Source organism: Gymnoscopelus braueri (assembly GCF_963280865.1).
Source record: "Gymnoscopelus braueri genome assembly, chromosome: 11".
Lineage (NCBI taxonomy): Eukaryota > Metazoa > Chordata > Actinopteri > Myctophiformes > Myctophidae > Gymnoscopelus > Gymnoscopelus braueri.
In genome coordinates, this window is record NC_137613.1 from 10,196,005 (window position 1) to 10,223,817 (window position 27,813).

The 27,813-nt window shown below is 40.4% G+C and overlaps 1 protein-coding gene across 1 annotated transcript in view; it reads left to right on the top strand.

The window, feature by feature from the left end:
- ndrg1a (N-myc downstream regulated 1a) overlaps window positions 1-26,683 on the top strand; it is a 43,660-nt gene extending 16,977 nt beyond the window's left edge. The window contains exons 3-16 of the mRNA XM_080442963.1: window positions 246-281; window positions 9,193-9,298; window positions 12,212-12,332; window positions 14,848-14,910; window positions 15,910-15,970; window positions 17,312-17,398; window positions 18,487-18,543; window positions 19,430-19,533; window positions 20,710-20,772; window positions 20,912-20,963; window positions 22,089-22,136; window positions 22,525-22,560; window positions 23,386-23,437; window positions 24,136-26,683. Coding sequence (XP_080299089.1) covers window positions 246-281; window positions 9,193-9,298; window positions 12,212-12,332; window positions 14,848-14,910; window positions 15,910-15,970; window positions 17,312-17,398; window positions 18,487-18,543; window positions 19,430-19,533; window positions 20,710-20,772; window positions 20,912-20,963; window positions 22,089-22,136; window positions 22,525-22,560; window positions 23,386-23,437; window positions 24,136-24,350 — 1,101 coding nt within the window. The 3' untranslated portion in view covers window positions 24,351-26,683. The remainder of the gene's footprint in view (window positions 1-245; window positions 282-9,192; window positions 9,299-12,211; window positions 12,333-14,847; window positions 14,911-15,909; window positions 15,971-17,311; window positions 17,399-18,486; window positions 18,544-19,429; window positions 19,534-20,709; window positions 20,773-20,911; window positions 20,964-22,088; window positions 22,137-22,524; window positions 22,561-23,385; window positions 23,438-24,135) is intronic.
- Window positions 26,684-27,813: the final 1,130 nt, after the last annotated feature.

Here is a 27,813-nt window from a genome sequence, read left to right on the forward strand (position 1 = left end):
TGTAATATGAATCGCAATATTGACCAAAAATATCCTCAGCAGCCGCCTAATAGAATAATAAGTCTCACATACTGTAAATTGTTCCGACCATGAGACTCTGATAGATGTGGATGTAAAAATACCCTCTCCATGGCAGGAGGAAGGCTCAGGATATTAGATTCATTAAAGCATCTTTCATTTTAATTGCATTCGTTTAAAAATACAAATTCATAACCGTTTCCCCTTTTAATTTTTTTCTTCTCCAGGGCTTGAGAGAGGCTGTGCTGCAACTTGTGATCAGGGTATGTACTGTATGGCAAATGCACTTTGATTAGATGTCGAAAATACTTATTTATTTACGGCTGTATTTGCTTTGGAATTTGTTACCAACAGCAGTGGTGGAAAGTAACTTCAAGTAAAATATTGAGGTATTTGTGCTTTACTTGAGTATTTCCAATTTCCAATACTGTTACTTCTACTGTTACTTCTACTTTTATTCCACTACAATTATTTGAAATCTTTAGTTACTATTTACTTTGCAGATATAAATTATTATATTATAAAACACACATTAACCACTTTAGCCCTATTTTATACCTAGGCTATTTGAAAATAGCCGATCTACAACCTCACAACGCGTCGCATCGCGACGCGTTGTGAGCTTGTAGATCTGCTATTTTCAAACATTAGTATGTACTTTTACTTTTGGTTTGAGTATATTTTGATGCCAATACTTTCGTAATTTTACTCAAGTACATTGTGAATTCCAAACTTTTACTTGTGACAGAGTATTTCTACATTGCAGTATTGATACTTTTACTTAAAGGAGCACTTCACCCCTGGAAGAAGTTTTCGGTCTTTTAATGAAGTTTAGGAGTCAAGAAACAAGATCCTGGGTTTTTTTTGTGAATAATCTGTGTTTTTAGATATCTAGTAATCTTCGCAATATTCGTGACGTTATTTGCATCATGAGAGATTGGTCTCATTCCTTTCCGCACTACATGTCTCGGCGTGTCTCAGTCAGACCATCTCAAAAGACAGCCCCAATGGGGTGTCCGTAACACTTTGTTCAACCTTCTTTCGCCACTCGGCCACTCCCATTAGCTGCGGCCAGCGGCCCTTGTAGAGTGAGGCATTACTTTACCTGAGTTATCTTCTGATAGTTGTACTTGAATGTTGACATGAAATAATAATCCTGTGTAGTGTTTCATAAGCGCAAGCTTGAAAAAAAAAATACAGCGTGGAGTAGCAGCGCTGGTAAACAAACACCGTCACGAAAGGCTAGGATCATAATACCAAGGATGTGACAGTGATGTCAATACTATGCGACACGGAAGTGAAACTGCATGAAGATACTTATATGTCCCAGTGATATGACATCACTAACGAATCCTTGGACATATATGTAACTTGATGAACGTTTGCGAGGACAGCCAGTGTTGCCAGATATTGTGAGAGAAATAAGCAGCCAGGTCTATGAAAACAAGCCCAAAAGAAAAATAACTATGCCAAGAGCACTTTACCTAGACATGGGATATTATATATTTGAAAATTGCTGATCTACAAGCTCACAACGCTTCGCAACCCATTGTGAGCTTGTAGATCTGCTATTTACAAAAAAATCTTGAGGGGGAAAAAGTCCAAAATGTGGATTTTTTGCAAAATATTTTTATTTGCTTTTCAAAATGTGGAATATTTTTGACACATATTTGTTAGGGGCTCCCTGCCACAAATTATAATTTCAGATGGGGGTCTGTGGAAAAATACATGAACATGTTTGAGAACCACTGGTTTAAACAGCAATCAAAACATTTGGAAACAAGCCCAAATATCAACTACATTTTAGAAAGAAGCCGCTTATAATAAGCAGACATGGCGACACTGGCATGCTGTTTGGATGTTATTGTTGGAGATCACACCCACATGGAACCTCCCCTGCCACAAGGCACCAAAGCATTCTGGGAGTTGAAGTTATAGGCAGTGATACGCTGTGGTCCCCCCTGTGGTCCCCCCTGTGGTCCCCCCTGTGGTCACCCCTGGAACTTCTTCCAGGGGTGAAGTGCTCCTTTAAGTAAAACATTTGAGTTATTTTTCCACCACTGACCAACAGATGATGTCTTTCATTGACCCCATTATGTTAGCCTGTCTAGTGCCATCTAGTGGTTGACATAAAGAACTGCTCACCGATTGACTGACAAACATCTGTTGTTGTTGTTGACTCAGCTCTAGTTGAGCTGCATTCTGGGTGATGACGACGTTCTGTCTGCGTTGATGTTATTATTATCACAGAAATCTAATTGGCTGTTGTGATATGATACAGCATTGTGGCCACACACACACACACACACACACACACACACACACACACACACACACACACACACACACACACACACACGCTTGTTCACCCACATCCACATGGATTCAAGCTCAGTCATTTGGATTCCATAGAAGCCGGGCATGTCTTCCTATGGAAGCATGTCATGCACCAAAAATAGCTGATCTACAAGCTCACAACACGTCGCAGCGGGGTGAACTATCCCTTTAAAGCCCCAATCTGTGACTTCATTCCACTTGGCTCTCTGTAGCACAGCAGTTTCTCCTTTCACAATGTTTCACAATTAAGATTGGGACTTGGCCTATAAATATATTTAGAGTTTTTCGAGTGGGCCCTGATCTAGAAAAGGTTGGGGAAACTCCTTGGTTAGTGGAACCACCTCATTCCAGCACCCTGGACAGCACTCAGTCATTCCAAACAAATCCTCGTGACCAGAGGGCATTTTGCTGTCAAACCCACAACCAGTGACGTCGTAACGTCTGTAGCTTGAGGAGAGCTTGGTGGTCTTTTTGAAGTGCCGTGTCTGCCGGCTGGAAAACATGCATGTGCTTTTCACATGTACGCACGTACTGTATACAGCAGCCTGAAGCCTTGAGCCAGTGAGACTAGGGCTTTGTTCAGACTGCAGACAAAATACTATTTCTATTCAGTTCTGACCTTTTAGGACTGACTGTCCACTGTAATTTAGCAAGTGATGATCAGATCTGATTTTGTGTATTCAGACGTCCTCGAACCTATATCTGCATTGGCTTCTGTGCTGTGGTAATGATGTAACAACATATGGGCACGAGTAATGCTTAACGTATACTCTGTCGTACATTCAGGCTTCAGTGTCTAGAGCAGGGGTCTTGAACAGGGGGTCCAGGGGTACCCTTAGGGGGTCCTCAGAGTTACTACAGGGGGTCCGCCAAATCTGTGTGTGATAGGTACTTGTTTTTTACATTAACAACTTGAACCCTAGAATCCCTATTCTGAGGGGAACATTTGCCGAAAATAGCAGATCTACAAGCTCACAACGCGTTGTGAGCTTGTAGATCGGCTATTTTCGGCAAAGAGGTTTGGTGTGGAGGGGGAAAAAGACCCAAAGGTTAAGTTTACTAAGTATTGATGGTTTAAGTGGTTAAATGTCTGAAAATACAGTATATGAAGCTATCTATGAAGAATTTGAATCTGCAACACCATTTTATACAATATGTAGTGGGGGTCCTTGCTTCATCTCTCTCTCAGCTAAGGGGTCCTTGGCCTGAAAAACGTTGAAGACTCCTGTACTAGAGTGTCTAGACTGAGACTGAACTCAGATAGAAATCAGATATTAATGATATTTCAAACCCCCTAGGAATGTGGTTCAATCTAATTAGCAAAAATCAGTCAAAGTGTTTTTTTTGTGTTGCTTTTCCGACTTGGGAATAACAGAAAAATCTGATTCCACCTGGATAGGCTAAAAAATGTAAAGGCCACCCTGAGCCAGTGGATGGTTGCGTTTAGCACCAAATATTGTTTTTGTCAATGGTGTCTCTAAAAAGGCCATCCAGCCTCATGCTAGCCCTCCTGTAGTGGCCTGCTGTCCATGAATGAGGTGACCTCAGGTATCCAGGGCAAAGCGTTGAATGTCAAACAGGTGTCTGAGCTTAGTGGTAGTTAGTGACGTCGGGCTTCTGCAAAGGAGTGCCATCTGGTCTATCTCTGGGCTTTCCGCCCCGGGGCGTACGCAGTAAACGCTCCTAATGCATGCACACATGCACGCGCCTGCACATGCACGGTGAGTGCACACACATCAGCCTTCGATTGTGTAGCCGCCTTAGAGGAGAGGGGATTATCTGGGCGTGACTGCATGTGTTGCATGCATAACGTAGGGTCAATGCTTGACCGACCTGCTGTCCCATGTTATAATGTGTCCAGCAGGGCCCTATAAGGTCTGCTGAACAGGGTCTGTTAGATGTTCCCCATACTAGACTACAAATTAAAGATGACAAAGCCTTTTCAGGCTGTATCTCCCAAACTTTGGAATGCTCTTCCACAGGTCTTGAAAGACTTAAATTAATGGATATTTTTTAGTTTTTGTCGCATTCCTAAGCCAATAATTTGATGACCAGCGGTCATCAAATTGAGGCAGCAGTTCCAGTAGGAGACACAAAGGAGACTCTTTGTGTCTCCTACCGGAACCGCTGCCGGTCATCAAATTATTGGCTTAGGAATGCGACAAAAACAAAGAAATATCCATGAATTCAAGCCTCTATGGGGTGACTAATCGAAGAAAAAAATGCTACTATTTGAACAAGCATTTGCTCGGATGTTACATGATTTTTATTTCCATGCTTGTGGTGTTATTTTTTGGTCCTGCTTGAGATGAATTGTACAGGCTTTAATATCTTGTTTTGTTTTCCAAACTCACTGTATGTAAAGCACTTTGTGAGATCTCTCTGTGAGAAGTGCTATATAGATAAAATTTACCTACTAACCGTACAGTACAGTATGTGCATGTTGGGTGGGGAGCGACGGGAGAGAGGGAGGACGGCTGGGGAGAGAGAGAGAGGCGTAGACACCGTCCTCCTCCTGGGCGGGTTTGCCTAAAGACCTTGTCCAGTAACTAGGTCATATGAAGGAGTTAGTAGATCACTGGCAGTTGAAACCAGTCTGTCTGCACTGTCACCATCTTGACAAACATTCAGAGGTTACCCCGTGTCATACAATACTCCTCCCTCCCGAGCAGGTTATCTTAGTCTATCCCTGGTCAGGGTTCCCACCGTCATGAAATTCCTGGAAATATTTTGAAATTAGATAAACTGTTTTCCAGGCCTGGAAAAGGTTTGGAATTAATCAAATGCTTTGGAAAATGTTTGGATATACATCGTTTTTGGCTACTGATTTTGTTCATAAAAACATGTCCCAAAACATGTGAAATACCTGTGGCCTAATATGTACAGGACGTCACATAACAAAAGGAATAGATCTACAAGCTAACAACATGTTGCATTGTGATTCATTGTTAGCTTGTAAATCTGTTCTTTTCGCCACGTGACACCTCTCTCGAGTCAGTCTTTGATAGCACACAGGTGTAAGAGTCTCCTTATTGCACTGTATGATCGCTATATAGGCCTGGAAATGGGGTAAAATACTTTGGAAAAGTTTAGAACATTCATTGTTACAAATGTGTAGGAAGCCTGCATGGTTAAAGGGTGTTTAATAAAATGTTAAAGCTCTATATTCTGAGAGTAACCATTGATGGTGTTTCTTCAGTAACAGGGGGTTTCCCTGTCTCTCCAGCTCTTCAATAAACAGAAAATAAATGTTCAGGTGGGGGGATACCAATTGGAGAACTCCACAAAGATCATTTTTCGGCTTCAGTTTGATCGTGTTCCAATTTTCTAATTTCACTTGTTTATCATCTATCCTCTATGACTCCTCTTGGATTGGATAAAATTGGTATCCTGCCCTAGTAATATGTTTTATATTTACTAAAGATCTGGAGAGATGGTGACACCCCTGTAAAAAACAGTCTATAGCAATGATTACTATCAGACTTTGAGCTATTTAACACTTATTTTAATAACAAAACAACAAGAAATACTGTATGTATATATATATATATATATATATATATATATATATATATATATATATACCACTTACAGCAGCTTTTTTATGTGGGTTTGATGCATAATCAGGGGGATACATTTATTCTTAATGTGTACAATGAAACTGTACTTTTACTGTAGTTCATAACCCAATATAAGAGACACTATCTTAAACAATGCTTCTCTTTTGTGCACGTATTACTGAAGATGGGTAATAATAACTTCAGTGGTACTAAATTGTGAGTTTTTATCTGATCAAAATAGCCATTATGTCCATAAAATCAGCCTGGGTAACAGAAAGGGGGTCTGCAGTGAGTGCAGTCTGCACCACCAGTAGTGCAAACAGTATCGATTTGCCTGAGGTCATGTTTACCCCGTAAACCACTTAACCCTTTAACGTGGGCCTCAGCCCACGTGCTGCTTTCGCCTTTACGATGAATAGTGAAAACAGCCGAGCTACAAGCTCACAACGCGTCTGACGCGTTGTGAGCTTGTAGATCGGCTATTTTCACTTTTCTCTGGAAATTCTGGAAATGTTTGAAATGTTGTGCAATTCGTTTTAAAAATCTTTGCCTATAATGACATGCGCAAAATAGGGATGCCAGTGGTGGAAGTGGTCAGATGAAATTTACTTTTTCCATTTCCCAACGAACTCCATTAAGAAAGTAAACAAATTGAGGGCATCCGTCCAGTCAGGCACGTGTCCATTGGATCATTTGCAGGAAGGTTACGGGAAGCACGCCGTTATTGTTATGAAATATCACGTGGTCCATTTTGCTCACAGCTGAAATAATTCATAACATACTGTACAGTACATGTTGTGGTGTACATTAGGTTAACGATGGCTGCCTTAATCACCTCGTTACGGCCGCGTTTTCCCATGGATCACGTGACCCGATACTCCTCGACTCCTCTGCCCCCTGCTGTGTCTGACATTGTCTGATCCAATTTAAGGATCTCTTCCCCGGCTAGAATTAGCTTGTTTTGACCGGTCCACAAGGCACCATGGGAGCTGGGGAGATTATGGGCGAGCGGTAAGCAACGAGGGGGTATAAAACGCAGCTCACCAGCGCGGGTGGCCCCAACCTCTGAGGCTTACCACCAGGCAATTGGATCTATAATCCCTGTTACCTCTCGAAGAGCTAACTGCTGCTATTACTGCTAATTTAACTCATTTCATTACTAGTTAAGGTCTCATCAACCGCACAACTGGCTGAAAAAATGGTTTTAGAGGACTCTTCCGATGTGGAAATGGTCGTTTGTGAGATAGAAGTCAGCGTGAGTACACTGATGTTCATTTAAGTGTGATGACTTCTTCTATGGAGTAGCTGCTTAGTTGGTTTTGTTCTCGTGTCAGATTATGCTGATGACATGGATTAAAGTTCTGATTTCAGTCATTTGGATTCCATACAGTAGAAGCCAGCATGTCTTCTGTGGAAGCATGTTGTGCAGCGAAAATAGCTTGTAGACAGGCAGTTTTCAGTTATTATTTTAAGATCAGAGCATTTGAAGTGGTCAAACGAGCAATATGTTCAGAAGTATCTTCCATAAAATCCTAATGGCCTCGGATATTTCATGTAAAAGCAAAGGTCAAAAGCCTCAGTCTGTGGTTTCTTCATCTCGTTGGATTTATATGTAGAACAGCAGGAATAATACTAAAACATTATCATTTTACATATTTTGTTAATTGTTTCAGAAACAGCGCTAGTGTGTGTGTGTCGGTTGGGGGGGGGGGGGTTCCTTTTCATACTGTTTCACAAATCGCACATTAGGACTTGGTCATTCAAACATTTTCAGTCGTGAGATTTTATTTGGCTTTAATCCATGTGATGATCGAGAAATGCAGTGTGTGTAGGTATTGGTGCTGTATAGATAGTCACTCTGAACTGAAGCCTGTTTGAAGTGCTAGTGGCAGTGTGTTGTTGCACATTGCTGGCAAAGTGTCATAAGTTGTATGATTTTGCCATCTTCTAATTTGTCTGGGAAAGAATGGCCTGTAGAACCACACAGGAAAATGAGAAGCTTTGATTTGTTGATGGCAGTAAAAGATGTTTAACTGAGATGGTAACATCTAAAGAAAAAGTTGATTGTTTAGTATGAACTTAAATGCTGTAATGAACCTCCCTCTTCAGGAGGACTGGGTCTTTGAATGAATGGGTTTACATCATTTATGTTGTGTCTATCAATAGATGTATGTCTGAACGTACAGCGTCACCATTGAATATCGTCTCTGTCGGGTGGAAACCTCATATGTCTAAAACTGTTGCTTTTCAGGATTCAAATTCAAAATGAGCAAAAGTAGCAGATCTACAAGTAGGGCGCTAATTTACGAAAAAAAAGAACACAAAAGGTTAGAATATGGAGATAAGAGGTTTCTGCCTGACAGCAACGATGTATGAATGAATATACGTCACCATCATGGCAGTGTGAACATTAACATGAAGAACCAGATAACCTGAAAGTTTGGGGGAAAGAATTTATAATCTGTACTTGTGAAAAAAACACATAGTCATAATAGTCTTTATTAAATTGCACTGCTGAAACATGGCCATTATCTGTCTCAGATAAGCCTGGGAAACAGAAAGGGGGTCAGAAAGGGGGTCTGCAGTGAGTGCAGTCTGCACCACCAGTAGGCCTAGTGCAAAATGGTGGTATGCTATGGAAAAGGGTCAGCAGTAATGTAAAGTACAGTACAGTACAGTACAGTACATGACTTAACTTAACTTAAACGTACAGGAAAAACACATGCAAATATGATTCATTCATTCTAACCTGGAATCTAAACTATGCATGGTTTTGATATTCCATTGTAGGACATTGTTGGCACACGGCCAATGTTTCCCAACCTGTTTCCTCCTGAAGCCTGATTTTATATATTTATATATATTCTTATTTTTAAGCTGCACACTGGTGTTGACCTGACCTGCTGTATATAGCATATCTACAAGCTTGCAACGCGTCACATTTGTGACGCGTTGTGAGCATGTAGATCTGCTATTTACTACTGAGCGTGATGCTTGTTTGACCTTTTTAACAAAGCTTTTGCTTAGTCTTTTTCTTTCCTTAGCTCTTTTACTCTATGCCTAATTAGTTTTTAATCTACTTTTGACCCCAAGAAGGCTCTTATGATGTTGCCGAATGTTACTTTTTATTTGCATTTGCTACTTTTATGCCATTGTTTTTAAACCCTGTAGCACTTTGTGATTTGCAAAAAAAGTGCGTATTTTTGTTTAAATAATGTATTATTTTTATTTTTATCGCTGAAGGTGTTCATTTCTTCATTTCTTTGAATCTGTGTAGGAGCACGATGTGGAAACGCCGTACGGAAGAGTCCACTGTACCATGAAGGGCTCTCCCAAGGGCGACCGGCCGGTGCTCCTGACCTTCCATGACATTGGACTGAACCGTAAGCAGCATGGGACTTCTTCTTCCTTTGTGTTTCCAAGCTAGCGTTGCCAGGTTTTGCGAGAGAAATAAGCAACCAGGTCTATGAAAACAAGCCCCAAAAGAAGCGACTAGGCCACATGAGCACTTTAAGCCTATTTGCGTCGGCTATTTGAAAATGGCCAATCTAAAGCTTGTAGATCTGCTATTTTCAAAAGAATATTGGGGGGAAATGTGAAAGATTTTTGACATATTTTAACAACACAAATCTGTTATGGGGGTCCCTAGAACAACATGTTTTCAGATGGGGTTACGCGGACAATTACATATTAATTGACATAAACATGTTTGACAACGACTGGTTTAAACAACATTTAGGAAGCAAAACCAAATATGCAACTACACTTTAGAAACGAGCCCAAAAGAAATGCAACCCGCAACTACCAATATCCGCAACTTTACGGAAAAACAAAGCCCAAAGTCGCTTGTAATAAGCAGACATGGCAACACGGTGTCTAAGCTGTTCACCTGTTGTTGTTTTGGCTGCATCCTCCTAAACCTGCTTTGAAACGACTGACTGCACCACGTGGGGGGGAGCAGATTAACCTTAACTGTTAAATCTACACAAATCACAGTGTCTTTAGCCCATTAACCCATTAAGATCTGAGGCCGATTCTAAAAGTCCTTTCTTGAATAAAATATATTTAAAAAAAAAAACTCAACTATTTAGTTCCAAGGACCGGCCAGAAGCAAATATTTGAGTTACAAATGTTTGCTTTAAAAAATATGCTTTGAAAGATTTGCACACATTTTCACACATTTTAATGGGTTAAAACCCGGAATGCATTCTGTGTTTTTTTCTGTATTTTTGAGTTGGCCATTATAAATTAGCAGATGTACAAGCTCATGCAAGCTTGTACATCTGCTAATTTTTGAAGTGTGATAACTACTGATTTAGAGGGCATCAGGTCTCTAAATCAGGTCTTAATGGGTTAAGACCTGAGGCCGATTCTAAAAACGCCTTCTAAATCCTAACCTACGTTTCCCGATGCTATATATAGAAACGACTAATGTGACACAGACACTGCCTGTCCCAGATTGATATTGGTATTGGTATAACAACATATAGGTGTAACGGGTCTAAATGGGTAAAAGACACACTTTAAAGGGATAGTTCACCCCCAAAATGGCTTTTTCTATCGATTAGTCACCGCATGGAGACTTGAATTCATGGATATTTTTTAGCTTTTGTCGATTTTCTAAGCCAATAATTTGATGACCGGCAGCGGTTCCGGTAGGAGACACAAAGAGTCTCCTACCGGTCCGCTGGTTATCAAATTATTGGCTTAGAAAATCGACAAAAGCTAAAAAATATCCATGAATTCAAGTCTCCATGCGGTGACTAATCGATAGAAAATAAGTTATTTAAAGGGATAGTTCACCCCCAAAATGACTTTTTTTCAATCAATTACACACCTCCATGAAGCATTGAATTCATGATTTTTTTAAAGATTTTTTTTGTTTTAGTCGAATTCCTGAGTCAATAATTTGATGAGGTCTATTTCTAGTAGGAGACTCAAAGAGACTCCTTTGTGTCTCCTACCGGATACATTAGCATCTTTCCGCCGGTCATTATTGGCATTATTGGCTTAGGAATGCGACAAAAACAAAACGATCTCCATGGATTCCATGCTTCATGCGGTAACTAATCAATAGAAAATAAGTAAATAAAGTAAATAAATAATATTTAACTATCCCTTTAACACATTGGGTGCCAGAGGTTTATTAAAATATTATACGTTGAGTGCCAGCATTTCTTCCATCCACTTGCGTTATACGTTGAGTGCTGTGAGAAGCCCCGACGCGGAAATGCATGTAAACAAAGCGTGCGTGCGAGACGGCGGAGGGTCCCGACTAACGCCTGGAACAATAATATTTCTAACGCGACCCTCCATTGCAGCGTGATCGCCGATCGGAAACGGCTCGTTTCCACCACATTAAAAAGAAATGGAGATATTAAGCTTTTAATCAAGGAGATAACATTGAAAACGCCGACCGGAAGGATTTTTGACATGGAGCCAGATCCAGCCTCTTCTTCTCAGAAACTCATTGGGTGATGTCAAAGTTTCGTTTTAGCGCCCCACGTGGCCCACATGTATAAAAATAGAATTGGGTCAAAAACGGTCCGGACCGTTTTCGGCACTTCTCGTTTGGACCCTCAAAAACGGTCCGGACCGTTTTTGGCATTCAATGTGTTAATAACTTTTATGTCCTGAGCAAGATTCAAACCCAGGTCCCCTGCACCACGGCACGAGCGGCAACATCTCTACTGTTGATTAGACTGGAAAAGATCGCTTGGACAGAGGATATATTGAGCTTTGATACAATGCCTCTTATCAAGTAGTGGTCACTCACTGCAGTGGTGATGGCTGTATTGCATTAACATGCTCTACCGTACAGATGGGTCAAAATAATGATGTTTTATTCACACACAAGAGTTAAAGGGATAGTTCACCCAAAAATCGTTTTTTTCTCCGATCGATTAGTCACCCCATGGAGACATTTTTGTTGCATTCCTAAGCCATTAATTTGATGAACAGCGGACCGGTTCCGGTAGGAGATACAAAGGAGACTCTTTGTGTCTCCTACCGGAACTGCTGCCGGTCATCAAATGATTGGCTTAGGAATGCGATAGAAAAAATGTCATTTTGGGGGTGAACTGTCCCTTTTTTTATTTGAAACATGCAAAAAGACCCCTGTCAGCCTATATAAAGAACCTTGCTACACGTGTCCCCCTATACGGTCGGTCTAAACCCATATAATCGTGTCATTGCTGTCCACGTGCCTGCAGTAGGTCAAGCATCAATCACTGACCTGTCCTCCTGATCTGACCTAATTCACTTCCTTTTCTTAATTTCCCGATGTGTTTTTCCAGACAAGACGTGCTGGGACCCGCTGTTCGTGCACGAGGACATGCAGGAGATCATGCAGCACTTTGCCGTGTGCCACGTGGACGCACCTGGTCAGCAAGAGGGCGCCAGCACCTTCTCCACCGGGTGAGAGCCAGAGAAATAAGCAACCACGTCTATGAAAACGAGCCCAAAAGAAGCGACCATAGGCCCACATGAGCACTTTAACCCATTAATACCTGGAACGCATCTGTGTCACTTTTAGATTTCTTTAGGCTATTCAAAAATAGCAGATATACAAGCTCATAGCGCGGCACCGAGTGCCGCGCTATGAGCTTGTATATCTGCTATTTTTGAAAAATCGTGAATCTTTGAATTTGGAAACATTTTAACAACACAAATCTGGTATGGGGGTCCCTGACACAACATATTTTCAGATGGGGGTCCGCGGACAAATACATGGGGTTCCTTCACATGAAAATGTTTGAGAACCCAAATAAGCCCAAATAAGCAACGACACTTTAGAAACGAGCCCAAAAAAGCGCAACCCGCCCAACAAGCCCAAAGTCGCTTATAATAAGCACTAAGCAGACATGGCATCCCTGGGTGAGACATGCATGTCATCGCACACACACACACACACACACACACACACACACACACACACACACACACACACACACACACACACACACACACACACACACACACACACACACACACACACACACACACACACACACACTACACAAACACGCAAACACACACCAGGAATACAACAGATGAGATATAATGTAGGCTAAGCCACCCGTGAGGCTTAACTCTCAAGAAGGTAAACAGGTAAATAATCACTCTGTGATCCCCGGGGAGAGGAGGAGGGGGGGGGGGGGGGTTACAATGATGCATGCTGGGATACATAAGCCCATGATGTTTTTTTCCCCTACTACTGTGTATGTTCTTTTTCCCCCTAACTTTTCAAAAATAGTGATGCGACCCAGTGTGAGCTTGTCATTCGGCTGTTTTTGCTATTAGCCTACGTCAAAGTATATTGGGCTTAAGTGGTAAATGCCCGCTATTGACGGAAAGGTGAATATTTTACATCTGAGATTTTTCTGAGCCAAAAAATCCATACATAGACTTGGAGCAATCAAGACAATATGTTAATCATTATGGTTCACCACAGTGAATGCTGGTGTAAAGTGCATTATTGTATCACAATTATTTATCTATACTGCCCCTACCTCCTTACAGTAGGCTGCAAAATCTAAAAGCGCAAGAAAATATTGTGAAAGTGTGATGTTTCGAGCCCAATCGGCTCTAAACATCACGTACAAATGGTGGCAGTAAATATGTCAGTAATTTCTTTGTATATTTGAGTGTCTTATCTGTGCAATTTTTTATCACAAAGCCTAAAAGGCAAAACAATTTTTAAGCAATTTGTATTCATATGTCCCATACCAAAACACAATTAAATCGTTAATCGCAATTATTTGTATGACAATTAATCGTCAACTTACGCTTGGTGACAGCCCTATTTATATGAGTACTAGCTCTCCCCACCCTGGAGCTGGTGACTCACTCTTCAACTAAGTGAGTCACACTTTGCACCAGGGCTTGATAAGAGTCCAGACCATAAAGTGCGTTATTGTCTTAATGAGTGCTTTGATGATGGTAGAACTTTGTTCCCATGTCAGTGGGACAAAGGCCTACTACACCTTGACCCAAATCACAGATATTAACAAATAAATAGAAAGAAAAACAGATGCTGAAGAGTCACATGGATGCTATAATGTAATATTAAAAGGATCTCTGGCTAATGAGCCTTATATGCCTTAAAGGGGAAATCCACCCATTTTCAATATTTAACTATGTCATTAATATAGCATAAAGGAGTTGTGTGGAAATAAGAAAAAATTAAAAAAAAAATTAACATTGCAAAAAAAATTAACATTGCAAAAAAATTAACATTGCAAATTACACCATGATGAGTCATCACAGTGTAATTTGCAATGTTAATTTTTTTGCAATGTTAAATTTTTTTTGCAATGTTAATTTTTTTTTAAATTTTTTCTTATTTCCACACAACTCCTTTATGCTATATTAATGACATAGTTAAATATTGATGGATTGGTGGATTTCCCCTTTAATACATTAAAATTGCCCTCTATAACTAACATTAAAAATTAAAAACACCTTGTATTTATTTTAGAAACGGCTCATCTTTTACTCAAGAGGGACAATGTCTGTCGCAATTTGATGATGTCATTTGTCCATGTGTGGTCCATCCCTATGGAATGTATGGACTGCATGTGCAAATAAAACATATTCAAAATATTTGTGTGATGATCATATTGACCGCAGGAAGTTTTTCGTTGTTTTTTATTTGCGCATGCATTCCATAAATTCCATAGGGCTAGACCACGCATGGACAAATGACGTCAACTTGCGACGGGCATTGTCCCGCTTGAGTAAAAGATGAACTATTTCTAAAATAAATAAAATATCTAAGGTGTTTTTAATCTTAGTTATAGAGGGCAATTACAATGTATTAAGGCATATTAGCCAGGGATCCTTTTAACAATATTGGACCATATAGACCGGTGACTGGATGCTTTTCTCTCTGTGTTTCTGAATATGTATTTTTTTTTGTCCTCCCTTCCAGATATGAGTACCCATCTATGGACCAGGTTTCAGAGACCCTTCCCCATGTCCTGAAGCATTTTGGGTAGGTTCACCCTGACGTCAACTCCTCAGACTCCACCTTAGCCTGTAGTATTTGACCTTAGAGCTGAATTCCAATACTCACATTTCTGCCTCATCCTCGCTTCCTCCGTCATCTTGTCCTCCAGCATGGCATTGTTGCGGTGAAATTGGTGACCCGCTGAAATATGTGACAATCGTGGAGACGTCACATAATGTCAGTAACATCACACAACGTAAATCATTGCGGTTTGTTTATTAGCAGAGTTCAAACTAGCGGTATTTAGGCCACGTATTTAAAGACCTCCATATAAGTTTTGTGAAGTGGTCAGTGGTCACGTATTTCGGCAGGTCACCAATTTCACCGTAACACTGTCACCGACAGATGACAGAGGAAGCGAGGAGGCAGAAGTTTGAGTATTGGAATTTGGCTCTAGTCTTGACCACCATATGCAGACTTATGCAAAGGTTCAAATGTCATTTAGATAGCATGTTATTTAGGCGGGTGCGGGGTTCATTGTTTACCTGGTATCCTGTACAGATTATTATTTTTTATATTATATTGTTTGGACTGATGCTAGGTTTCTTGGTACACCTGTGATCCCAGTTTACTGAGGCACTACACTGTCTCTCTGCATTTGATCAACGGTTGCCTGTTGTAAGACAATAAGACCTTGCTTATTGTTAGTCACTTTCACGGTTCAGACTTTATGCTGTGTTCACACTGGAAGCTACAAAGACACAGGCTACCATTCATTTAGAGTGGAAGCCATGTGACATGAAGATACAACGATACATCCGATGTTTGTAGCTGCTACAAAGCTACAACAGCTACAAAGAAGTTGAGCTGGTTTCAACTTCAGCCACAAAGATACAAAGCTACAAATATGCTGCGTAGCTTTGTATCTTTTGTATCTGCCAGTATGAACTTTTTATTGCTTTTTATTTATTCTAATACCTTTTAGCACATCCTACTAGGAGGATCCTGTCATTAATTATTGTTTTCATTCCCTGTGTACCTCAGGATAAAGAGTGTTATTGGAATCGGCGCTGGAGCCGGGTCCTACATTTTGACCAGATTCGCTGTGAGTGAAACAGTGTTGATTAATTTTGTTGAAAAATGTTTGTCGACTACCTTTTTTTCACTTACGAAAACTACATAAAAACTAATCCATTAATACCTGGAACGCATCTGTGTCACTTTTAGATTTATTTAGGCTATTCAAAAATAGCAGATATACAAGCTCATAGCGCGGCACCGAGTGCCGCGCTACGAGCTTGTATATCTGCTATTTTAGAAAAATCGTGAAAATTATATTTTTACATTTTTTTCCGAAAAACTGTTAGGATTTAGAAAATGTTTAGAAGCGGCTTCAGGTCTCAATGGGTTAAATCTAAGCTATGATGACTAAAACTATGACTAAATATATTGTACATCTTATTTTATCAACACATAAAAACTAGACTAAAATGTTAGGGAGGGATGAGTGGAGAAGAGATCCAGTAGAACTAAGTCTGCGTGTGGGTGTCACACTCAGAAAAGAGCTGATCTACAAGCTCACAACGTGTGCATTGCGAGCTTGTAGATCTGCAATTTTTCGGCACACAGCTAAGTTTAAATCAGGCATTACGACTCCATCAAGGCCTGTCAAAACAATTTTTTGTCGACTAAATCAACTGCAGATTTAGTCAACTGCAGATTTAGTTGACTAAAATCTTATGGTATTTAGTCAAGTAAAACTAGACTAAAACTAAAATATTTCAGTCATTTTCATGACTGAAAATGTGCAGACAAAATTAACACTGGAGGGAAATAATGCCATATCAAAATCAAGCTGAATAATTAAGTTTTAGCTAAGGTTTTTTAATCAAACTGGGATTATCAGAGCTCACTAAATGTGTGCTTTGACTTTGACCTCGTCATGCTCCCTATTGCTTTAGCCTGCTGGAATGTTTTGCCTGGGCTCGGCACTAACATTGAAATCAGTGGGGAAACTCGCTTTATTGACATGAACCCGATGAAGACATAACTTTTAGCCCCGTTTCTTAAAGCCTTCTGTGTCACCCATATCATGCATATTGTCACTCATATCATGCATATTAGGCTGAGTAAATTAGTGTTAAAGCACGTCATTGCTAGATTTCTAGAAATGCAGGGAATGCATTAAAAAAAAAATTGTCTCAAGACATATAGAGCAGGGACCTGACATTGTCCCACCCGTGTGTGTGTGTGTGTGTGTGTGTGTGTGTGTGTGTGTGTGTGTGTGTGTGTGTGTGTGTGTGTGTGTGTGTGTGTGTGTGTGTGTGTGTGTGTGTGTGTGTGTGTGTGTGTGTGTGTGTGTGTGTGTGTGTGTGTGTGTGTGTGTGTGTGTGTGTGTGTGTGTGTGTGGAGATACATTATTAATCAAATATATTGTGTGTGATAGTTGGACTATCCTGCCATGGTGACGGGTGTCATGCTGATCAACATCAACCCATGTGCTGAGGGCTGGATGGACTGGGCAGCAACCAAGGTACACAGCAACACTACATGACCTCATAGAGAGATGGATGGATAAATAGATGAGGACTGGATGGATTGGGCATCCTCATCATCCTCATCATCACCACCTTTATTTAAACTCGGAGTACAATTGAGTGGCAAGCCCTCATTTTCAATACAGCCGAGGTTACAATAATGGACACAATCCAAATCCATTACGGATTGGGTTACAGAAGGAACGTGAATCGGAGTACAATTACAAAATAAAAGTACTTGAACAGTACCCAAAACAAGTCAACTAAAACTAAATGTATAATGAAAATTGGTGCCATCACGGTTTAACCCTTTAAGACCTGAGGCTATTCTTAAAAATGTATTCTAAATCAAAAAAATATTTTTTCAAGATTTTTCAAAAATAGCAGATCTACAAGCTCATAGCGCGGCACTCGGTGCCGCGCTATGAGCTTGTAGATCTGCTATTTTTGAATACACTACTAGCCTAAAGGGGAATTCCCCCTTGGCCCGGGGGAGACATTAGGCTTTTGGTCATCAGGCAGAGGCTCTAAGCGACTCTACTGCTACATAATGTATGTGTAAGACGTTATCGATTAGCATTTATTATGCCCTCGTTGAGGTCAATAGCACATACAGTTTAACAGTCTTAAAACGTAACGATACCAGTTGCCTCATCCTTTCGGGGATTTCATATATGATGAACCTCCATCTTTTGGTGTATGAAAAAGTCTTTGCAAAGGAATTATTGGCACATCCACTTGGGTCAGATGCAGGTGCGTTGGAACTGTAACTGAATGAACCAGCCGATGAAGAAACGTATTCATGAACAAAAATCCCACACACTGCTCTTGCTCAGCACCACCTTGTCTACCTTAATACTTTTAATCATAGCATATTTACATGATATCATGTGTATTGATTGAAATGTTCATTCATGTGCACTGTCCTGGAAATAAATAAGTAAAGTAAATACATTTTATTCAAGCATCGACGTGACGTTTCGGTCCCTCTGGATCTTCATCAAGAGTGTCTTCTGTTTGAAAAAAGAAGAAAATGCCTCATGATGGCTAAACTAATGTGCATCTGTGACTGTCATCATTGCAGGTCACTGGCTGGGCCCACGCTTTGCCTGACATGCTCATCAATCACCTCTTTGGAAAGGTATGTTCATTCATTGCTTTCTACCTGTTACATGTCATTCTATAGGCCAGGGCTTGGGCAACCACTTCTTGTTCGACTTATGGACTTAAGTGGTTAACACACAGAGAGAGAGAGAGAGAGAGGCCTGCAGCTTAGGACTTTATGTGAGACTTTTGCTATTTCTACCTAAATCACATCAGGTCGACAATCCTGTACAACTGTTAGTAATCCAGTCCAGCAGAGGCCAGCCACACGCACAGGGCAGGGAGCTGTTGCAGTGCACTGCTGCTGGCTCCAGGTCTTTGGGTTACGGTGGAAATTGAACGGATTTGTGTTCTTGCGAGCATATCACCCTAGTCTTGGCTACTTTACATTGGCTCCCTGTTTCATTTAGATTCGACTTTAGATCTTCTTCGGCAGGTCTACTATTATATTACAGTTAATACCCAGAAGTATTTTTTTAAATATATATTTTTTTGATTGATTGAATACTTTGCAAATAGTACATTAGTACGATTATACAATGATGCTAAAAGGCTAAACTTTGTTTCCATTGTGGTCCTGAAATGATGGTGATGCTGCATTAATCAATTACATCCCGAATCCGTGGAACACATTACCTCAAGAAATCATGGAGGCAAGCACAGTCGACATCTTTAAGCGTCAACTGAAAACTCACCATTTTAACTTAGCTTTAAACTAGCATCTTATGAGATGTATTGCTCAGCACCTTGATGTTGCTGTTTCGTTTTTGTTTAAATCTGTTTTAGATTTTTGTCTGTATTGTTTTTAATCTGTTTAGATTTTTTGCTGCATTGTACAGCACTTTGGGCTGAATGTCTATGTATGAAAAGTGGTACATAAATAAAGGTCATTATCATTGTGTTGTCTGTCCACGTCTTAACAGGACGAGATTCAGAACAACCCCGACATGATCCTGACCTACCGCCACCACATTCTGAACGGCATGAACCAGTTCAACCTACAGCTCTTTGTCAAGTCCTACAACAGGTAAATAAATGCACCAAACACTGCCCTGCCGGCCTAGGACAGTGGTTCCCAAACTGGGAACTGGGTCCCCAAATTATTTTGGGGGCCCCCAGATGATTAGCTTAACACATTGGGTGCCAGAGGTTTATTAAAATATTATACTTTGAGTGCCAGGACTTTTTAAACATTTTGAACCTTTTTCAAGTAGTCACAAAATATTTTCAGTGATCACCGTCCTCACGGTGATCCCCTCATTACACACATACAGGTCTCGTACAATTGGGGGGAAAAAATTTAAAACATTCGGAAATCCATTCCATAGTTGCAGCCAGTTGAAAATAGTTAAATTAACATTGTAAAAAAGAAAAGTGCACAGGAGCCGAGATACAGGTTTTTGAAGTCATAAGTTAACCAGGAGGTGGATTGGAGTCTAAATCTTGTAGGAGTGATATTTCCTGTTGCTGTGAAGGAAAAAAAAAAAAAAAAAAAAAGGATTTTTTTTTTCAAAAAACCGTATATATACGGTTTTGGCACTCAACGTTAGTATGCGCAAAACCGTATATATACGGTTTTGGCACCCAATGTGTTAATGTGCAACATTGTTTTCTCACTCAACAGTAAACAAACCAACATACAGTTTGCTCCATAACTGTTTTGAACACTTTCACCACTGTCTTTCTTGTAAACTTCAATAAACAGATTGTTGAAAAAAAAGGGGGAAAAACGAATCAACAATTTAACTCAACTATTTATACATTGCATATAAAAAAGCGTCAAACATTGGCCAAATTAGTCAGATATTACCTAAGAAAGAGGCAAACATTTTCACAATATTTATCTGTCGAACAACAAAATGTAATGCCTCAGTTCTCCTACAATTCCAAGTGCTTGTCAGGGTGGGGGTCCCCAGTTCAAACATGATTATTTTGAGGGGTCACGGCCTGAAAAGTTTCCTGGCCTTAGGGCATGTGTAGCCATAAACATAATATACGTTGATATCCCATTGGCCACTGGATCGTACGTGAACACCTTACCTCCTCTGGGACAGAATTACTCAGGGCAAAGTCGGCATCAATGAAACAGCCATGCATGCTGACTTGAGCTTAAGGATCTTAAGCAGCATGTTGAGGATCTTTAGCAGCAAGTTAAATTCAAATTCGGGCTGTAACCTCATCTGTTTTGTATTCCTCTCTGCAGCCGGCGAGATCTGGAAATCGAGAGGCCGATCCCCGGAAGCAACGTTAACGTCAGAACGCTCAAGTGAGTTGTTAAAAAAAACTAAACAAGCGTGTAACTTCCTCCATGTTCAACTTGAAAGATAAAACCACAAATGATGGTAATCTTTGACCAGCAGCGTTTCTAACTGGTGTGTGTGTGTGTGTGGCCTGGTTGGTTGCAGGTGTCCGTCCATGCTGGTGGTTGGAGACAGCTCTCCTGCCGTCGATGCTGTGGTGAGTTTAGCCACTTTCCAGGGACAGCGTCCCTGTTTGGGGCATGTCATTTTAGACCAACAAAGCTAAAATTAAAAAATAATTATTATGTTTTTTTTACCCCCAAAAACGTTAAAAAATGTTCAGAAATAGCTGCTATTCATCATACGTATACAATAGCAATCTTCAATTGCTACAGAAAATTGTGTGAATCAACTGTCTATCTCGAGAGACTATTCAAAGAAGTATGGTGGTGTGTATATATAGGGTTAAAGTTTGCACTTTGCACAATGCAGGAAAATCATTAATACCACCTGGTTATACTTCTCATCCTCCTTACCCAGCTGACATGTGTCAGCCGTGTTTTCGGTTTGTTATTTAAGCCTCCGGAAACATTCAAGATTAACCTTTGGAAGGATAACACTTTAACGTGACCTAGGAGGTCGAGAAGGAAGCAAAATACCATCAAATGTTTTCCTGGGCCGTAACCCCACCAACAAGCATGACCAATTTGTCAGGATATCGTGCTGTCTTTAACATGAATGTTTTACATCACTGTTCATTTTCCAATGCACATTTGAGGTTGAGAATATGGGTCATGGCAATACCTGCATTCAACATGTACTGTATTTGAACTTGGAACTTAGTCATTCATTGTACCAATCCCAAAGGTCTTGTGTTTATTTAGTTGAGTCCATGCATCTGCTATTGATAAACCCTCAATCGAGGAGAATAAAATAAAATATAGAAAATTTGGGAAAGGATCACAAAAAGGGTTGACCCCCTTCCAGGACAGATAGCATATAGGTGTAAAGTAACTAAGTACATGTACTCAAGTACTGTACTTAAGTAAAATTTTGAGGTATTTTTTTTTACTGTACTGGAACATTTCCAATTTTCAGTATTTTTACCTCTACTCCACTACATCTCAGAGACGAATAATTGTACTTTTACTCCACTACAATTATGCGTAATGAGCACTTTCTACTTTTCGTACTTTAAGTACATTTTGATACCAATGCTTTTGTAATTTTCCTCAAGTACATTTAGAATGTTAAATATTTTTTACTACACCTCTGCACAGAACAAAACTGAACACATAAAACATGCGTTACTTAAAGGACTGTTCCTCTTGTTTTCTCACAGGTGGAGTGCAACACCAAGCTGGACCCGACAAAGACCACACTGCTCAAGGTGAGGAGAGAGAGAACCATTAGAGAGCTCATTCAGGGTATTAATAGCCCTTTGGGCATCGGGCTGATAAGATTCCGTTGGCTCAGCATTCGTTTACCTGGTGACACATTAACCCCGAACAGGACGAGCATGCAGACGATCTACTCCCATTAACCTGCTTACGTTGGCCTCTAACACCCTTTTTATGGTTACACAACCCAACGCAAATGAGGCACCTGTTATGCCACGGCAGGCGCACTTTATCGAGGTTAACCGTCCAGGAGGCATAGTAAATGGGAACGGTTACATGTAACGAGGGAGTTGGGGGGGTAATGGCGTGTGTCATTTGTGTTTTGTTAAACATGCTAAATGCTAATAACCTGTTTCTGTATTCCTGTTTTACCCCTAGATGGCTGATTGTGGTGGACAGCCCCAGGCTGACCAGGTGTGTATATTTGTTTTTTTATCGTGTGAATGAGAGCTGAGAGAGAAGGAGCTCTTTAAGGCCCAGTTAAACTCCCATGTTTTGGACATGTCATTATAGGGGAAGATTTTCAATAATATAAGCAAAACAAATTTTATAATATATATATTTTTTAAATGTTCAAGAAATTCCCCCAAAAAACTATTCCAATTTCAAAAAGCTACCAAAAATGTAATTTCCCCCCCAAAATAAAAATCCCACATTCTCAAAAATAGCGGGTGGAATCCTTAATTATGTCCAAAAACTGTTATGTCGCTTTTCAGGGAAAAAAAACTATGTTTAGTCCAAAAATAGCCGATCTACAAGCTCACGGCTATTTTTCGAGTTTCGAGCTTGTAGATCTGCTACTTTTGATGCTTTTGTGTGACGCTGTAGTATGATCAAGTAGGGCATTAATTTACGAAAAAACACAAAAGGTTATAATATGGAGATAAGAGGTTTCTGCCCGACAGCAATGGTACACTGAAGTAGGCTGAAGTGGATAATGTCTTAGAGAGGACCGGGGAACGGCTGGATAATCAGTGGCTTGTGGGGGGTTGGGGGTGTTAGGGTTAGGTTCTGTAAGAAGGCTGTGCTTTAAGAGCATTAGGAAGGAGGCAACAGACGTGAGCCACAGTTGGCATGTTGCTCTAATTCACTGGCCTGCTTCGCACATCATTAACAGAGAGGCAGCTGTTCACAGGCCCACTTAAAGAGAAGCCAGCTAAAACAGTGATATGTCAACAAATACCATAATCAGTCCTCATGTCACTCATTAAATCTCTCTCTCCGTCTCTCTTTCTGCAGCCTGCCAAACTGACAGAGGCGTTCAAGTACTTCGTTCAGGGCATGGGATACAGTAAGTATGCGAGAAACGCGCAGACAATGCCTCCCCTTTTGTCCACTATAGCAATACCCAGGAATGTGTGAGTGTTTAAACTTGGCCTTTTACCAAGTTAACCAAGCACACTCGGTGTGAAAAGAGAGGACTGTCTGCCTCCTGGTGGCGAGATTTGAGTACTCCAGCCCTCCAGACTAAACATTTCAGTTCATGAATGAATGAAGTTATACCCATATTTTTGGGGGTTATGTATTCATTGACAAGGTCTATGCTAAAAAGTTATAACATATAACTCATATTGAATGAAAAGATATTGATAACTATTGCACCTCTACTTCTAAGGTTTAAACTACCAATCCATGGTAGCCTGATTTATACTTCATAATGCAACACTAACATTTTACACCAACAATAGCAGATCTACAAGCTTGAAGATCTGCTATATTTTTGATAGTATTATTGTTTAGACTGATGCTAGGTTCTCGCCTGGTTTACCTGTGATCCTAGTTTACTGTCTCTCTGCATTTGATGTAAGCGTTTACCTTGCCTATATTGCTTTGGATAAGAGTGACTGCTAAATGCCTAAATTGCAATTGTACTACGGAGCATAAAGCATTATTTGCCAACCGATTTGTCAAATATCTCAACAATAACAGACTGATCGCTGAACGTGACTCATCCTCTTCCTCCTCCTCCTCCTCTTCCTCCCCGCCCAGTGCCCTCGGCCAGCATGACCAGACTGGCGCGCTCGCGCACCGCCTCCGGCTCCAGCATGGCCTCCATGGACGGCAACCGCTCCCGCTCGCACACCAACGAGGGCAACCGCTCGCGCTCACACACCAACGAGGGCCGCAGCCGCAGCCACACGCACGACGCCACGGGCAACAGCAGCGTGGACAAGGTGCTCAAGTCCACCGAAGTGTCCTGTTAGGGTGGTCAGTGTGGACACTGTGGGCAACACAAAGCCCTTCCCAACAACAACACCCCTTTACCTGACCACACACACACACACACACACACACACACACACACACACACACCCTGGTTACCTTTTTTTTGGAACCCCCCAAAAAAAACCTTGGAAAAGAAAAAAAGGATCCCTTGGGGGTCTTGGCTGCGCTGCTTCTAACTCTTGACACACCAACACACATATTTGTAAGACGCACGTAGAAAGAACACAGATGTGGACTGAGTTGGGGCGCTGAGAAAGACGATACGCGCGCAATAGGGACACACAGTACCCCAGTTAGAAAAGAGAATCGTTGTCCATGCCAAAGAGTTAGAAGAAGAGGTTGAAGGCTATCAATGTCTATGTCAAAACGACCCAGCAGCGGAAACGCAGTGATGCTTTTCCACTGTCGAAAATAACGAATGTTATGTCAACCATCAGTCCGCTAAGCATTCAGTGGAATTAACCACTTTATAAAGTCCTGAGTCCCTATTTTGGGCAGGTCGTAATTTCATAAATCTTTTAAAAATGTCCACAAAACTAACTACAAGCTCATAGATTTATTCTATGTCCGCTGTCCATCGCGCAACAAAGTAATATAGAACTGAAGTGGTGAAAATGGAAGCAATTGGCCTTAATTTGTGTGTTGGTGTGCTAGACTAGTCGTCAGTCCTTGAACGAATCCTGGAGATAAAGGGCTCAACTGAGTTTGCTCCCTCTCATGGTTAGTTAGGTGAGTTGGTTAGTTAGGTGAGTTGGTTAGTTAGGTGAGCTAGTTAAGTTAGCAGCCACGCAGCACAGGGACACGCACACACAGAGAATGTGGGAGAGAGCAGTGGCTTTGAGAGAAGAAAGTACACCAGCTTGTACATTTTATCTCATTTTAATTTTGTTTTTCTGTCTCCCCCGGCCCCTCAGCCAGTTCTGGACCATAGTGGGGTATCACATTGACACAACTAATATCGTTGCTGTCGGGCAGAAACCTCTTATCTCCATATTCTAACTTTTTGTATTTTTCCGTAAATTAACGCCCTACTCGATCATACTACAGCGTCACACAAAAGCAGATCCACAAGCAAAAAAAAATGCAACGCGAAGCGACGCGTTTTGAGCTTGTCGATCTGATACTTTTGCTAATTTTGCATTTGAATCCTGAAAAGTAACAGTTCTGGACATGTGAGGTTTCCACCCGACAGCGATGATATATACTGTATCTGTATGTTGACTGTAAATGACTTGTTTTATCTTTTTTGTTATCATTGTAATTGTTTGTTTTTTGTTGATGATTATTAACGCTCATATTTTCCGAATTGACGTCGGAGTAGGTTTGTAGATGTGGAGAAAAAGATATAGGAATAAACAAAGGTTTGTTTTGTTTTGTCTTTCATAAATTGCTATTCCTCTTTTGAAATTAAGGGAACAGAAGTGTATCATCCATTATACGTGTCCTATTCCTGTAATGGCTCTGTTTGTTTTTGGGATACTTTGAATGCCCCCCTTCGCAGAGTTCTCTGGAACATTTATATATGTGTATTTTCCATTCTAACAATGTTCTTAAGTTCAGTTAAGTTCTAATGTTCATCAGTTAACGCTGCAGCTATGTTGATTTTATGGAATCAAATTATTGTAGATTGTTTCATATTTTTAGAACATTCCAGCAAAGATGTGATGCTTCATGTCATTAATCCAAAAGAAATGCATCGTAAAAAAGAAATTAAAATGGCTTCTTTTTTTTTTTGCATTGTACGCTTTAACTACCAATTCTGGCTTTTTTTTAGACGAGAACAAAAACAAAAACAATGTTTTTTCTTTTCTTTTAAAAAGTAATTTCTATGCAATCAAGTACAATGGAACAAATATGTGCCATGGAATTTGTTCATTTTTCTTTTCTTTTTTTTTATCAGATTCTCCTGATTTATACTTCACCGTACGACGGTGTTGAATGTCAAAAATAAACCGTCTACAAGCTCACAACTAGGGTTGGGATCCTTTTAGGATTTTAACGATTTAGATTCCTAAGCGATTCCCTCTTAATGTGAGCTCTAGTAGAGCTTTTTGGCGTGCAACATGGCCATACGACGGAGCACAAATCAAGCATAAGAATTGACATGACACACACTCTATATACTCCTCTTTTACTTGCACTACACTACAGCAACACTTGCCAGCTCTGTAGAAGAACACATAACAATGGCTTTGTAAAGGTGCACATCTGCCTAATAATGCTAGAGACAAGCATTTTTAATAAACGGCAAAAGGGTTTGTATTTATTTAAAAAACAAAACGACAATAAAAAAACTTTAAAAAACGTGTAACTCGCCTTCACTTTGTCACAATTATTTCAAGATTGTTTTGATTGATTGAATGCTTTATTAAAGGGATACTTCACTTTCACATAAAATAAACATTATAAATATATATTAAAAAAATGAAAGAAGTTATGGCAAAATAAAGGCCCCCTCACACATTAGTAGGACACTCTAATGCGTGAGGGGGCCATGAATTTTCCATAACTTTTTTCATTTATTTTTAATATATTTTTTAAATGTTTCCCCGGCCCTAAAGTGAAGTATCCCTTTAACAGTTGGCAAAAAGTACAGAGGTACATGATTTTGTATATTTACCCAAGTAATTGAATGTAGATCTGCTATTTGTAGGATTTGAACCCAGGACCTTTGCCATATATGTAGAGAGATTCTTAACACAATTAACTATTGTACCTGCATGGACGGATTCATCGCAATAAAGCCAGAGGCTTGTTTCCATTGTGCTCCATAAACCTTCAAACATCTAGAGATTCTAGACAGCACGATATACAAAAACGAAAATCTGTTCTGTGTTTTTATCGTTGTTTGTTGTCACTTAAAGCAAAACAAAAACTGGGCTGGAGCAGGCAGCATGGTAGCTCAGCTCACTGTGTTGAACATTGTCTACATGATCCAAAAGTCGTGGGTTCAAATCTTCCTGCTCCTTTACCCTGCAGCATGTTTTGAAGACATGCATCCAGGAACTACACTTAAAAGCACTAAAATCAACGTGTGTAAATGTGTGTAGGTGCCGTAGGCAGACGGATGGTTGGTGGACACCTCTGTGGTCTCTGCAAACAGGGCCACAGGTTCAAGTCCAGCCTAGGCACTGAAGCCAATACTCATCGATGAACAGTTAACCCCTGTAACAAAACCTAAACTGTGTGTTTCTGTGTCTACTGTTCATCTCAAACTAAGCTTGTTTATTCACATTTATTGAATATTACTACCTACGGTTAAATATTGGAATGCAGCCAGACAGTAGGTGGTGCTCACTAACACAGGGGTCCTTGTGGCTTGAAAAACGTACATTGAAGACCCCAGTACCTTCACTAGTAGTAGTCACATGAAGAACGCACACACATACACGCACGCGCGCACGCACACACGCACACACGCACACACACACTAGTGTCATT